Source organism: Podarcis tiliguerta, assembly GCF_965153285.1.
Source record: "Podarcis tiliguerta genome assembly, chromosome: 17".
Lineage (NCBI taxonomy): Eukaryota > Metazoa > Chordata > Lepidosauria > Squamata > Lacertidae > Podarcis > Podarcis tiliguerta.
The window spans coordinates 40,137,699-40,150,496 of NC_139550.1; the positions used below are offsets into that span (position 1 = coordinate 40,137,699).

At 46.6% G+C, this 12,798-nt stretch overlaps 1 protein-coding gene across 2 annotated transcripts in view; it reads left to right on the forward strand.

The window, feature by feature from the left end:
• Window positions 1-12,798, forward strand: part of RBM10 (RNA binding motif protein 10) — a 44,091-nt gene that overhangs the window by 22,409 nt on the left and 8,884 nt on the right. Inside the window, exons 3-15 of one of the 2 annotated variants that reach the window (XM_083420975.1) lie at window positions 5-133; window positions 930-1,121; window positions 1,251-1,320; window positions 3,684-3,757; window positions 5,789-5,875; window positions 6,720-6,780; window positions 7,408-7,581; window positions 10,230-10,390; window positions 10,929-11,026; window positions 11,108-11,195; window positions 11,862-12,075; window positions 12,186-12,349; window positions 12,478-12,622. In XM_083420975.1, coding sequence (XP_083277101.1) covers window positions 47-133; window positions 930-1,121; window positions 1,251-1,320; window positions 3,684-3,757; window positions 5,789-5,875; window positions 6,720-6,780; window positions 7,408-7,581; window positions 10,230-10,390; window positions 10,929-11,026; window positions 11,108-11,195; window positions 11,862-12,075; window positions 12,186-12,349; window positions 12,478-12,622 — 1,615 coding nt within the window. In that variant the 5' untranslated portion in view covers window positions 5-46. Of the gene's footprint in view, window positions 1-4; window positions 134-929; window positions 1,122-1,250; window positions 1,321-3,683; window positions 3,758-5,788; window positions 5,876-6,719; window positions 6,781-7,407; window positions 7,582-10,229; window positions 10,391-10,928; window positions 11,027-11,107; window positions 11,196-11,861; window positions 12,076-12,182; window positions 12,350-12,477; window positions 12,623-12,798 lie in introns of both variants that reach the window. The other variant, XM_083420974.1, reaches the window with a different exon arrangement.

The following is a 12,798-nucleotide window of genomic DNA, read 5'->3' on the forward strand; positions in this document are numbered from 1 at the left end:
TGAGAGGTTAGAAGGCCGGAACCAGAGAGACCATGACTACAGAGATATGGATTATAGATCCTATATGAGAGATTTCAACAGCCAGGAGCCTACCAATGACTATGATGATTCTTCTGAGGAGCACAGTGTGGAGGTAAGTTGTGGTGCGGAGCTGTTGGAGACGCCTGTCCTCTTTGTGACTACCTCTTGGGAGGTAGAATGCAGTGGCCTGCATGGCTCTCTGAAGAGCTGCCTCTCCAGAGGAAACCATCAGATGGGAGGATTTCACAGCTGATTTTTATAAGCAGCTGGCAGTAGGAGTGGGATCTAGCACCCAACAGTTGTGCTTCTGGGTGTAGTTTTGCAGAACTGCTGTTGCGGGGAGACTGTAACAAGTTAAGTACAGTGGTACCTCATGTTACATATGCTTCAGGTTACATACGCTTCAGGTTACAGACTCCGCTAACCCAGAAATAGTGCTTCAGGTTAAGAACTTTGCTTCAGGATGAGAACAGAAATTGTGCTCTGGCGGCGCGGCGGCAGCAGGAGGCCCCATTAGCTAAAGTGGTGCTTCAGGTTAAGAACAGTTTCAGGTTAAGTACGGTACTTAACCTGAGGTACCACTGTAGCTGCCACAACGAAATATGTGGTCATGTGGGACAATATGCTACTGGTTGTGTGAAGGAATCATGGAGGGAAGTGCTGGAACAGGTAATGGAACTGGACTTGTGAAACAGTCCCAGTTGCTAGAAAAATGCTGTATGCTTTGGAAGATTGCTTTTCCTATGGCACCACCAAAGGCAGAGGAGTGAAAGTGGTGATGGTGCTGTGACTGCCGGACATTTAGTAGGGAATTGTTAGGCCTTGTCCTGCAAAGCTGGGCACTACCCCGTTAAGCCCCATCCATTCTGAGCTTTTCTCTTCTTTTCTGTACAACAATCCTAACCCAGGATTCCTATGAGGCCTCCTCTGGATCAGAGACACAACGTAGAAAGCGGGACAGCCCCAGTGAGCAGTTGGGATTTCCTGCAGATGGTGACTACCGGGACCAGGACTACCGCACTGAGCAAGAGGAAGAAGAACAGAAGGCTAGCAGCATCATTATGCTGAGGATGCTGCCCCAGTCTGCCACTGAGAATGATGTACGTTAGGCAGTTGGGCTGGGAGGCACTGCTTCCTTGCAGTAACTTGTTGCTGTTGCTTCCTTGTTTCTCTAACTCTTACCTCTTCAATGCTCCCTGATGTTGGCATTGATCACTCCTTTTATGCAGATCCGAGCCCAGTTGCAGGCACATGGATTCCAGCCCCGAGAGGTGCGGCTGATGCGGAATAAAGCTTCAGGTGAGCTCCCGTTCATAGTTCTATCTTTTCCCTTCTCTTGGTATTGCCATAGTGTTTCACCTACCATGTGACACACTCCAAATTAGAGTGCAGTCTTCCAGATATGTATCTATGTGGAGCTGGTTTGCCCTGTGGCATTAGTTTTGGTCTGTGCTATGTACATTCCCCTAGTGTTTAGAACCAACCAGGCTTTTAGATGTCACCAATGGATCATTAATAGCTCCTTGTGTGCTATTGTAGTTCTGTAAACTTGGAACTCTGTAGTTCCTCTGCTGTGTGATTGGCAGAACATTGAGGCCTATTCTTGGTTCCTGTTCTTTTCCAAGGTTTGTTGCATACTATATAATTGTGAGCATCCTCAGATCTAGCAATTCAGCATTTATTTCCATTGGAAGATCTTCTTTGGGGGTTTTTCTGCCTTTCTTGCTTGGCCTCTTTCTCTGTGGTAGGAGACAAAAACCAACAAATGGATGAAGGATGAAGACAATCCTTTTGGATATGTATGGTGTCTTCTATTTGACCTCATTTGATCAGATATGAGGTTTGCAGTGATTCTTCTTGGATCTTTGCAGCCTAAGTTGAGCTCTTTTTAATAGTGGCACTGAGGAAACAGATATGAAGGCAGGCTATACAACTTTTAACCTATCAAGTTGAATGCAGCCCTTTAACCATATATGGCTTACCAGGGACATATTAAATCTGTTTGAATTTTTTCTTATTATCATGGGCAGGCATGGAGGGAGGATTTTCAACTCACCAATCAAGTATTGTGGTCAGTTTCAGTGGATCCTAAGTTATGCAGGCCTCCATTAAGGAAAGTAGTTACCAACCAATTGGGGTGGCATTGGAAAGTAAAAGGAAAGCATGAGATCCCTTAAGTCTGTTCCAAGAGAAATGGTCAGACTGTGTCCAGTCTGCGTCTTAGGACTGTTTTTTGAGTAAAGTTATAACCAAGCAGGTAAGTTTGCTCCTTCTTTTCAGGGTTACTCCCTGCATATCACACACACTTGCAGCCTATGAGTCATGGTTGTGTACCTTTTTCTTTTTAAAAGCAAGGTGTGTATGTGATTATAGTCCTCTGTATCTGCCCTTTGTTATACCAGGCCTGAAAAGGGCTGGTTGGTACTACAAGATGGAGGGTACAGAAAGGCACCCTGCTTCCATGGGCAGCCAAAGGCTGAGAGAAGCAAAGACACATTGCAACACATTACATAAATGGGAAAACCCATTTTTACAAGGGCAGAGTCCTCAAACCTTGAGAATAAAATTCCCTGGAGAGTTGTAACCTCTTGAGAGCTGTCCACAGCAGCTTGCTCTTGTGTATATTGGTTCAATTCTTTTAAAAATCATCTGTCATATTAGAATAGGAAACCTGTTCATAGACTTCCAACATTGTGCTTAGTTACGTTATTGCTAAGGGGAAAAGTGGGGAAGAGGTTAATCACTGCCATATTAGTTGGTTGGATTCAGCACATCTTTTCTGGGTTTGTATGAACCTTCTTCCAATATAGGCACATGTTGTTACTGGTGTTTATGTAGCTCATTCTTCTTCACAACAGCTCTAAGAGATCTCTATTATTTCTGTTGTCTAAATGGGGAAATGAGGCTAAATGTCTGGCCCAAAGTCATTCAGTGAGTCTTGAGGCAGAACTGGGATTTGAACCCAAATCTTCTAAGTTCAAGTCCAACAGATCACAGCTGTGTGTATCTTGAAGATGCCATTGCTGCTGGGTCCCTTGTGCTAGTGCCCTCTGTGGTGGGTGTTTTTTGGTGCTCCTTCCAAAATAAGCAGGCATTTCACCTTTCCGAATGATAGCACAAGTGCCCTAGTGTGGTATTAAGAAGGAACCTCCTGCACAGATGCTTTGCCACAACTGTGGCGTACACTTAAGGAAAAAGTGGTAGATGGCTAATGGAAAAAGATAGCGTTAGTGGAAGCAGTAGGAATAGATCTGCTTGGAGCCATCACTCTCTGTTAAACTTTTCGCCATTTGGAGGTGTTATGAGTTGGCTGATAAAGGCACAGGACTGAAAGTTGTGACTTCACAGATCTGTTCCCAGCTTGGGGTGAGGGAAGGGGAGAAATACTTGGAGGTTTGAGTAGAGGTGAGTGGCAATTGTACATCAGAAACATTCCTTGCTTAGGATGATCAGAAGAGCAAGCAACTCCCTTTTTGTGGTCAGCATCTGAGTCTGCACCATCCCACTTTACACCTAGGGTGCCCTTTCTGTGCCTTTCCACTCTTCCCTGTTTCTCCCCCGCATCCTGCCCTTGCCCCAATTGGTACAGCGACAGGGATGCGTGATGTTGGCTGGATCTGTTGACTAACACACTGCGTCTGTATCTGAATGCTGTCCTCCAGGTCAGAGCCGGGGCTTCGCCTTCGTCGAGTTTAATCACTTGCAGGACGCTACACGATGGATGGAAGCCAATCAGGTTGCTTTGCTGCACTTGAAACCCACAAGTACTGCTACTGTTAATGACCAATCCAAACACCTGGTTCATATGAAAAGCCCCAGCCGCTTTCCCCATAGGAAATTACTGAAGGGAATGGGGAAGAGGAGTTAGGTCTGAATCAGATATCTCTAGTCTCAGGAATCAAACAGAGAATTTGACTTTTTGGGACCACCCAAGTCCCAAGAAGTGGGGTTCTGGTGTCTTAGAATAGGGACACAAAAAGTCAGGACTTCTGAGTGGTATTAACAACCCAGGGAGTGGGTTAGCCTCTGGATTTAATTTCCACATTGGGGAGAAGGTGGTCTAGCAAGTTGAGCAGGGGAACTAGGGATCTAGGCTATGATCCACGGTAGTGGGGGCTGGAGCAGTTCCTGGTAGTAGGGAAAGGGTTTGGGCAGTTAGGACTCCTGTGTGCTCTTTCTGCTCTGGATATATGCATGATCCTGAGTGTGTTACAGGCTCCAGTCTCAATGGGTATCTGTCAGAGATGATGCTGATGCTGCGTGTGCGTTCTCTCCCAGTGCAGTCAGGGTTCAAGATAAGAAGCTTTCCTGGGAGGCCTTATCTCCTTCCTCACAGCAGTCTCTGTCTTGACAGCCCATCTGTGCGAGACCCCTTGTTTCTATCCAGCACTGTAGGATCACAGTAAAGGTGTGAAGGGCCACAAACCAAGCTTTTAGACCCCAAACTGTCTGTTTTGACCAGAGTTTCAAACTATGGTCCTGTTTCCAAGCAGCCATAAGGTTGGTGAAAATGCACCCCTAGCCCAATATGTTTGGGTTTTCCAGTGTTTATGCAGTCATGGCAATTGCCTCTGCCATCGACTCCTCCTCCTCCTCTTCCTTCTGTTCTCTTGTGTTGGCAGTGTAGCCGGGCCGTGTGTGCGCATCCCCAGTGGGAGCTGACACAGGTAGCCTTGGCATGGCTGAGATGGTGCCCTTTGCTCAAGATGCAGGAGGGGATAGTGCAAAAACTGGCCTAACAGGAAGATGTGGGCAAGGGATTATTTCCAGCACAGTTTCTACAAGCGTGTGAAAGTAGTAATATGTTACTTTGTAAGATTGCAGCAGGTCAGAGGTAGCATTTGTCAGAAGAAGATTCTAGCCTATGGGACCTTGAGTTAAAAGCTCCTAGCAAATGCTTTTAGAAATTGGTGTGGCTTAGCTCTCTAGTTCTTATAAATTATGAGTCCTGGTAATCATTTGATGCCCTCACAAGATGTTGAGAATCACCAATTGAGGATAACAGTACTTTTCAGAGGCCACTTTAGAAAGATATGATGAGTTGGAAGCAGTTTAGTTGTGTGCATGAGCGAAGTAGGGTAGGAAGATGAGTACTGAACCTCTGGGGATGTGTATGTAGCTTAAAACCTTATTTTTGGTCTCCCAAAGTTTTTACCTCTTGGACAGAGTTGCAACCAGAACATTGGGTGTTCCTCCAAGCATGCCCATAAATGGGAGCTGACATAAGCACAGCAGAGATCTGTGCTGAATGAGGGAGTGGTCCCTATTTAGGGGAAGGTGCCCACTGTGGGGGCACAATGGCTTTGGGTTGGGAGGAGAGGATGGAAATGCATGCTGCTAGCTTTCAGGACGGAAGCTCAAGACAGATCATTCTGATCATTCTAGAGGTTATCATTCAGATGATCATTCAGATCATTCTAGAGGTTATTGTATGGCGGTGTCTCGGAGCATGGCTGCATTTTCTCTGTCTGTTTCTCCTCCTCTCCATCTTTCTTTCTGTCTCTCTCTGACACACTCTCCCTCCATCACAGTAGCCGGACGTCCCGGTGCCTTGGGTAGAGACAGGTGCCTCTGTCTGCCAGGTTAGGTGTGTGCTAGCCAAGTAGCCAAGTTCCAAACCTCTCTCGGCCTGTGCTGCCTTCCCTCCCTCACCCTCATCCATTCAGCTGAAGGGTTTGAACCTCTCCTTCTTTCTGCTGTGGCAGTGATGGGCACCTGCTCACCACTTCTGCGTTTGAGTCTCATTGCAGCATTTCTCTCCCTGCAGCACTCCCTCACAATCCTTGGCCAGAAGGTCTCCATGCACTACAGTGATCCCAAGCCCAAGATCAATGAGGACTGGCTATGCAGTAAGGTAACTGCTTTGTGGTCAGTTTGAGGATGTCAGAGGAGTCAAATGGGGTATGAGGGTGTTGTGTAAGCAAGGTGAAGGGTGGAGAGAAGGCTGGAGGAATTTTGGGGGGTGGGGGATGGGGATGGGGTTCTACTGTGCAGCAGTAATGGTTAGCTTCTTCCAGACACGGCTGCTTCAAAGGAACAGTGCAATATGGAAATCCAAACTCAGCATCCAGGAGACCCAGTTTCCTTTATCAGAGTCAATTGGAAATGAAAATCAACATGGCGCTAAGTAGGGTATCTGTGCAGGGAATGAGGTCCATGTGCTCAATGGGACTTTCTGTCCTCCTCCTGCCTGCCCCCTGCTCTGGGGGTTATCTCAACCATCCAGAGCAGATTTAGGGGCCATGGGGGTAGGAAATGTGGGGAAAGTCCTGTTGAGTGGACCTCATTCTGTATGTTCAAGTTAATTCAATCCTGACCTAAGTATTTTTGCTTATTTTGAATAGTTTTGCTTTCAAGTAGAGGTTTTAAAATGCTTTTTACAATGATTGCTGGGACTGGAAAGAAAACAAGGCACAGTGAACAAAGAACAGCTTACTGGGGGCAGAGATCAAGGCACAGCAGACATGAGAAAGGACCTAGTTTCTGAGATTATGCCAAGCATTTATCAGGGTTTTTTGTTTTTGATTTTTTTTCTTCACAAATCTGAGGGCCAGAAAAGCAGAGAAGGCGTGCAGCAACCAAACCAGCTTTATGGCAAGTGTTAGATGTTTTGCAGGAGGTAGCAAGACTTTGTAGGGTCAGCCTTTTCCCATCTCTGGAAGTTAAATAAAGACAGGATGTGTCTGTTCTCTCAACAGTGTGGAGTGCAGAATTTCAAGCGCAGAGAGAAGTGCTTCAAGTGTGGCGTTCCCAGATCTGGTAAAGTTTAATGGGGTGGTTGTTGGTTTTTTTTTTGTTTTTTTTTACAATGATTTCTATTTTCAAATTACAAAGATATAAGTACCAATCACATGGAAGATACATTTGACATGGGTACATACTCTCCAAAAAAAGAGCAAAACCTCTCACTACATAAAAACCAATTAACTAAAGAAGTAAATAACCTCTGGACTAGGGTTGCCGTTTTTCAAACAGTGAAAATTGTCAACTACACTGCCAACATGTGTTGCCATACATGTAGATTTTCCTGGACATTTTAGCGATTTCTGCCTAGACGCTGCTTCCGACTGCAGTATTCCAGATTTGTCTGGGAAATTCTGGACGTATGGCAGCCCTGCTCTGGTCTGATAATCACAGTAGTTCCAAGTGCTACAGTTACTGTGCCATTTCACATCAGTGGGAATATAGTCCAAGTTACAACAAACATACAGCACTTTTCAAAGTGTTAGTTCAAGTGAAGAAGGCCATGTCCACATGTAGTGATGAGATAAAGTTTAGCATTCTGATGATATGTAGCTCCCTAGCATAGTGTAGCCTGTAGCATAGTGACCTCCCCGTTGATATTATTATTTCTTCTTCTTTTTCTTTATGACCATCCCTCAACAGAAGCTGAGCAGAAGCTGCCACCTGGTAGTCGCTTGGACCAGCTGGTGGCTCTGTCAGGAAGAGAACTCAGCCAAGGCCTTCTGCCCCTCCCACAGCCATACCAAGTGTCAGCAGCCCTGTCCACTCAGCCTGTGGCACAAATGTCTGAACCTTGTGCGGAGAATGCTAATGACAGTGAGTATGGAATTGGAGAGTGATATAAGAGCTTCAGTTACGTGGCTGCAATCGGACCTAAACCTGTTCAGTTTTATGGCTTGTTCCCAGTGAAAGTGACAAACTTAAGTATCATGATGTTGCTGAGATCACCCTGTTAGGCATCCCTGACCACCTCAGCGAGCTCCAATTCCTGTGTTACTTACAGTGCAACGGATCATGGCAGTGATGGCAGGTCTCTGATTTAGCCCTAGAATGGAATTTGATTGGTTTAAAGAGTCTGAGAGCCTGTGAGATTCATAGCCATGAGGGTGCTGCTGTGGGGAGATAAAGCCTGGTACATTTGATTGTAATGTTACAAGTTTTGGAATGTTGTGCTAAATATATTGACCACAAAAAAAACCCAAAGTTCCGCTATCAGAGCACAGTGGTACCTCGGGTTACAGATGCTTCAGGTTACAGACTCTGCTATACCAGAAATAGGTACCAGAAATAGTACCTTGGGTTAAGAACTTTGCTTCAGGATGAGAACAGAAATCATGTCGCGGCGGCAACAGGAGGCCCCATTAGCTAAAGTGGTATCTCAGGTTAAGAACAGTTTCAGGTTAAGAATGGACCTCCAGAACGAGTTAAGTTCTTAACCTGAGGTACCACTGTAGAATCATAGAATTGTAAGGTACCCTGAGGATCATCTAGTCCAACCACATGCAATGCAGGAATATGCAATTGTCCCATACGGGGATCAAACCTGCAACCTTGGCAATATCAGCACCACACTGTAACCAACTGAGCTATCCAGCGAGTAGATTATGTGTTAAGAGTCAGTTGTGGCAGGATCTGTAATTAATTATTTTTGTCATAGATTTCAAAACTGCAGAGAGAACGGCTGTAACGCTATAAATGAGGAAAATGTAGACTGAGAGCTGTGCTGAGTGATGACTCCTTCTTACCTCTATGGAAGAAGACAGGCATGCATTAAAAAGAGGCTCACAGCACTGTGAAATCTGCTTTGAGCTCTGTCTCTAACACTATATGAGTGGCTAGAGCATAACGGTGAATCTGGCAGTGATATAGGTTGCAGCTGTTGCCTGGCTGCTTCATTGCTGCTGCGCCCTCCCCAGGAATGATGCACCCGACAGTTAGTTAGATCTGAGAGGGCAATCTTTTCTGCAGCAACACTAGGAGGTAGTTGCCTCAATAGCATTGGGAAGGTGAGTGTGCAGGAAAATAAGATGTCATACAGCAAAGTGTTTTCTTTCATTGCTTCCTTAGTGTATGAAATGGAAATAGCTGAAATTCCTTCTGCATCAGGTTACTGGTGGTCGGGCACTTCATACCCCAGCAGGAAGCAGAGAAGAGAGATGGTGGCAGTGGTGGAGCAGCCAGTCAGTGACTGCAGTATATATGCCTTATCCTTCACAAACATGCCTATAGAATCCTAGAACTGTAGAGTTGGAAGTGTCTGGAGGCAGTTGGAGGATGGATGGCAGCTCATGAGTTGAAGTTGAATCCTGACAAGGCAGAAGTACTGTTCTTGGGGGACGGGGAGCAGGTGGGTGGGTGGGACTCCCTGGTCCTGAATGGGGTAACCTTGCCCCTGAAGGACCAGGTGCACAGCCTGGGAGTCATTTTGGACTCACAGCTGTCCATGGAGGTGCAGGTCAATTCTGTGTCCAGGGCATCTGTCTACCAGCTCCATCTGGTACGCCGGCTGAGACCCTCCCTGCCTCTGCCTTGTCTCGCCAAAGTGGTACATGCTCTGGTTATCTCTCGCTTACTGCAGTGTGCTCTACGTAGGGCTACCTTTGAAAATGACTTGGAAACTACAACTAATTCAGAATGCGGCAGCTAGACTGGTGACTGGGAGCAGCTGCTGGGACCATATAGCACCAGTCCTAAAGAATCTCCACTGGCCCCCAGTATATTTTCAAGCACAATTCAAAGTGTTGGTGCTGACCTTTAAAGCCCTGTGTTGGCCCTGTAGACCTGAAGGAGCGTCTCCACCCACATCCCTCAGCTGGGACACTGAGGTCCTCCTCTGAGGGTCTTCTGGTGGTTCCCTCACTGCAAGAAGCAAAGTTACAGGGAACCAGCCAGAGGGCCTTCTCAGTAGTGGCGCCCACCCTGTGGAATGCCCTCCTGTCAGATGTCAAGGAGATAACTACACAACTTTTAGAAGACATCTGAAGGCAGACCTGCTCAGGGAAGTTTTTAATGTTTTTATATGTGCTGCCCCTATGGCAGGGGAATAATAATGATGATAATGATGTTGATGATGATAATAATTGGAAGGGATCTCAAGGGTCTTTATTCCAATGCCCTGCAATGCAGAAATCACAGTTTAAAGAATCCCTGGCAGACGGCCATCCAACCTCCATCTGAAAGTGTGCTCAGTGTTCTGTGCACTTTTTCTTAATGTGCATCTATTCTCTCAGGAGCAGAAAGTGCTGATACATTTTTGTTTCGTTTTTTCTGCAACAATGAGGGCCAGAAGCTTGATCTTTCCTTCCAAAAAATTGAAGGCAAAATTCTAGGGAACTTGTACAAGCTTTGTTAATTCATAATCCATTCTCAGCTGTGAAATTTCGTAAATCCTGTTGAAGGAGAGCTCTGAGGTGGTTGAAAGAGGCCAGGGTTCTGATTACCATACCATGTGTTACTCTTCACAGCAATCATCTTGCGAAACCTGAATCCTCATAGCACAATGGACTCCATTTTAAGTGCCTTGGCACCATATGCTGTTCTCTCCTCTTCAAACGTCCGTGTTATCAAAGATAAGCAGACACAACTCAACCGTGGTTTTGCGTTCATTCAGCTCTCTACCATTGTGGTGAGTGCCACAAACAGCATGTTGTAGTTCCAGTCCTATCTTAGAAAAAGGCAGTGGGAATGGGCGGCTGTAGAGGAAAGGGATTTGTTGTTGTTTAGTCGTTTAGTCGTGTCCGACTCTTCGTGACCCCCTGGACCAGAGCACGCCAGGCACTCCTGTCTTCCACTGCCTCCCGCAGTTTGGTCAGACTCATGTTTGTAGCTTCAAGAACACTGTCCAACCATCTCGTCCTCTGTCATCCCCTTCTCCTTGTGCCCTCAATCTTTCCCAACATCAGGGTCTTTTCCAGGGAGTCTTCTCTTCTCATGAGGTGGCCAAAGTATTGGAGCCTCAGCTTCAGGATCTGACCTTCCAGTGAGCACTCAGGGCTGATTTCCTTCAGAATGGGGAGGTTTGATCTTCTTGCAGTCCATGGGACTCTCAAGAGTCTCCTCCAGCACCATAATTCAAAAGCATCAATTCTTCGGCGATCAGCCTTCTTTATGGTCCAGCTGAAGAGCTTTGGTAGTTTAATTTCTCTCCCTATGCTCTCTCCCAGGAGGCAGCTCAGCTGCTGCAGATCCTTCAGGCCCTGCATCCACCACTGAACATTGATGGCAAGACGATTAATGTGGAATTTGCCAAAGGTTCCAAGCGGTGAGTATAGGAGTGTCCAGAACTGGGCCTGCTGTAGTTTCTGCTGCAGACATCCCTAATGACTCCTGTGTCTCTCTGCAGGGACATGAGTTCATCAGATGGAAACCGCATCAGTGCTGCTTCTGTAGCCAGCACTGCCATTGCAGCTGCTCAGTGGGCCATCTCGCAGGTAACGTAGTGAACAAGGAACAGTGGGACAAGGAGAGTGATAATGGCTCCCGAGAACTGCTCTCGGTAGCAGGAATGTCTTTGGCTTATCCTCATTAGCTATTGGCCCATATTGACTTAGTATAGGAGTGGGGAAATGTTAGTCATAGACCAACCTGCTGGGAGCTGCATGCTTCACACACATAAGTGCGCGCGCACACGGAGGATACAGATGTGCACCCAGCTGACTCTGCCATTCCGATCAGTCATCTGACATGGGGCTGATTTGCATCCCCATTGTGGTGCTCCACTGGATAGAGAAGGTTTATATCTTTCCACCTAAACCAGCACCACAGTGGGAGTTAAAATGACTACATCCCTACTTGACTCTGAACACATTTTTTCTCTCCTAGCAGTTCTGCTGCCCCCAGAAAGTATGTTGAAAGTATAGTTAGAGGAGTATGTTGTATCTAATATATGCAGAAATATTTTTTGGAATATGCTAAAAATGTGTAATTAAATACATTAAGCATAGAAAAGCCCCCTAAAAGGAATTGTTCTAGGTGGGGAAAGAATCTTTGCATGGACATTTTACAGAAACCTTTTCCTGATAGGCCAAAGTACATACCCTTGCATCTCCTTTTATAACAAATTCTTTGACCAGTTTCCTGTTTGATTTTTCCAATAGGCATCACAGGGTGGTGAGGCAACCTGGGCAGCTCAAGATGAGCAGACGGTTGATTATGGCTATTACCAGCAGGATGAAGCCTATGGGTCTCAGGGTTTGGAAGCCACAATGTACACACAAGCATATTTGAAAGGGTCCCAGCTGCAGAGCGGCACATCTGGGACATCAGCTGTGGGGAAGGCTGACAAGATCCACAGTGAAAGTTCAGTGGCAGGTAAGAGGCTAGGCCTGGTCTCCTCTTTCCACCTTACCTGAAGTCTTTTTCTGCCTCCTGACTGACTGTGCTCTCTCTGCCTTCTTGTCTCCTCTTCTCTCACGAAGTAGTGGAGGCATCACTGGAGCCTGGTGTGCCAGGCATAGACCCTGTGCCTGTCCTACCCACTTTCCACCGTACCAGCCAGACCTCAGCTGTGCCAGTCACATACCAGCCAACTGGCAGCACTGAAGGGTCAAGTTCTGCCCAGGGAAATGCTGCTGCTGCTGCTCCGGTACAGTTGGAACGGAACTTTGTGTGTGTGTGTGTGTGTGTGTGTGTGTGAGAGAGAGAGAGAGAGAGAGAGAGTGAGTTGCAATGCTCTGTACCTCCCAACCTGCCTTTTTGTGTTCTCTCTCACAGTCTCAGTCATATACTATCGTCTCACCAGCTGTACTGAAGCCTGACATGCCTAGTACTGCTCAGCCCCCCAACGCAGGCATCTCCACCAGCACTTCCAGTTTGCCTGTTACCAGCCCTGTAGGGCAAGAGCCTTACACTCAGTACCGTGAGTGCTGGATTCTGTAGGGAACAGAGGGTGGGAAGGGAGGATGTGGCCAGTGTGAGGGGTCTGGGAGTGACTGGGGATTGATGTGACTAGCTGGGGTCTGGGAGCCTTTTATTCCTAGTTCAGGAGGAAGGGAACAGGGCCAAGATCAGGTGCGCTTCTGGTTTGATGTGCTG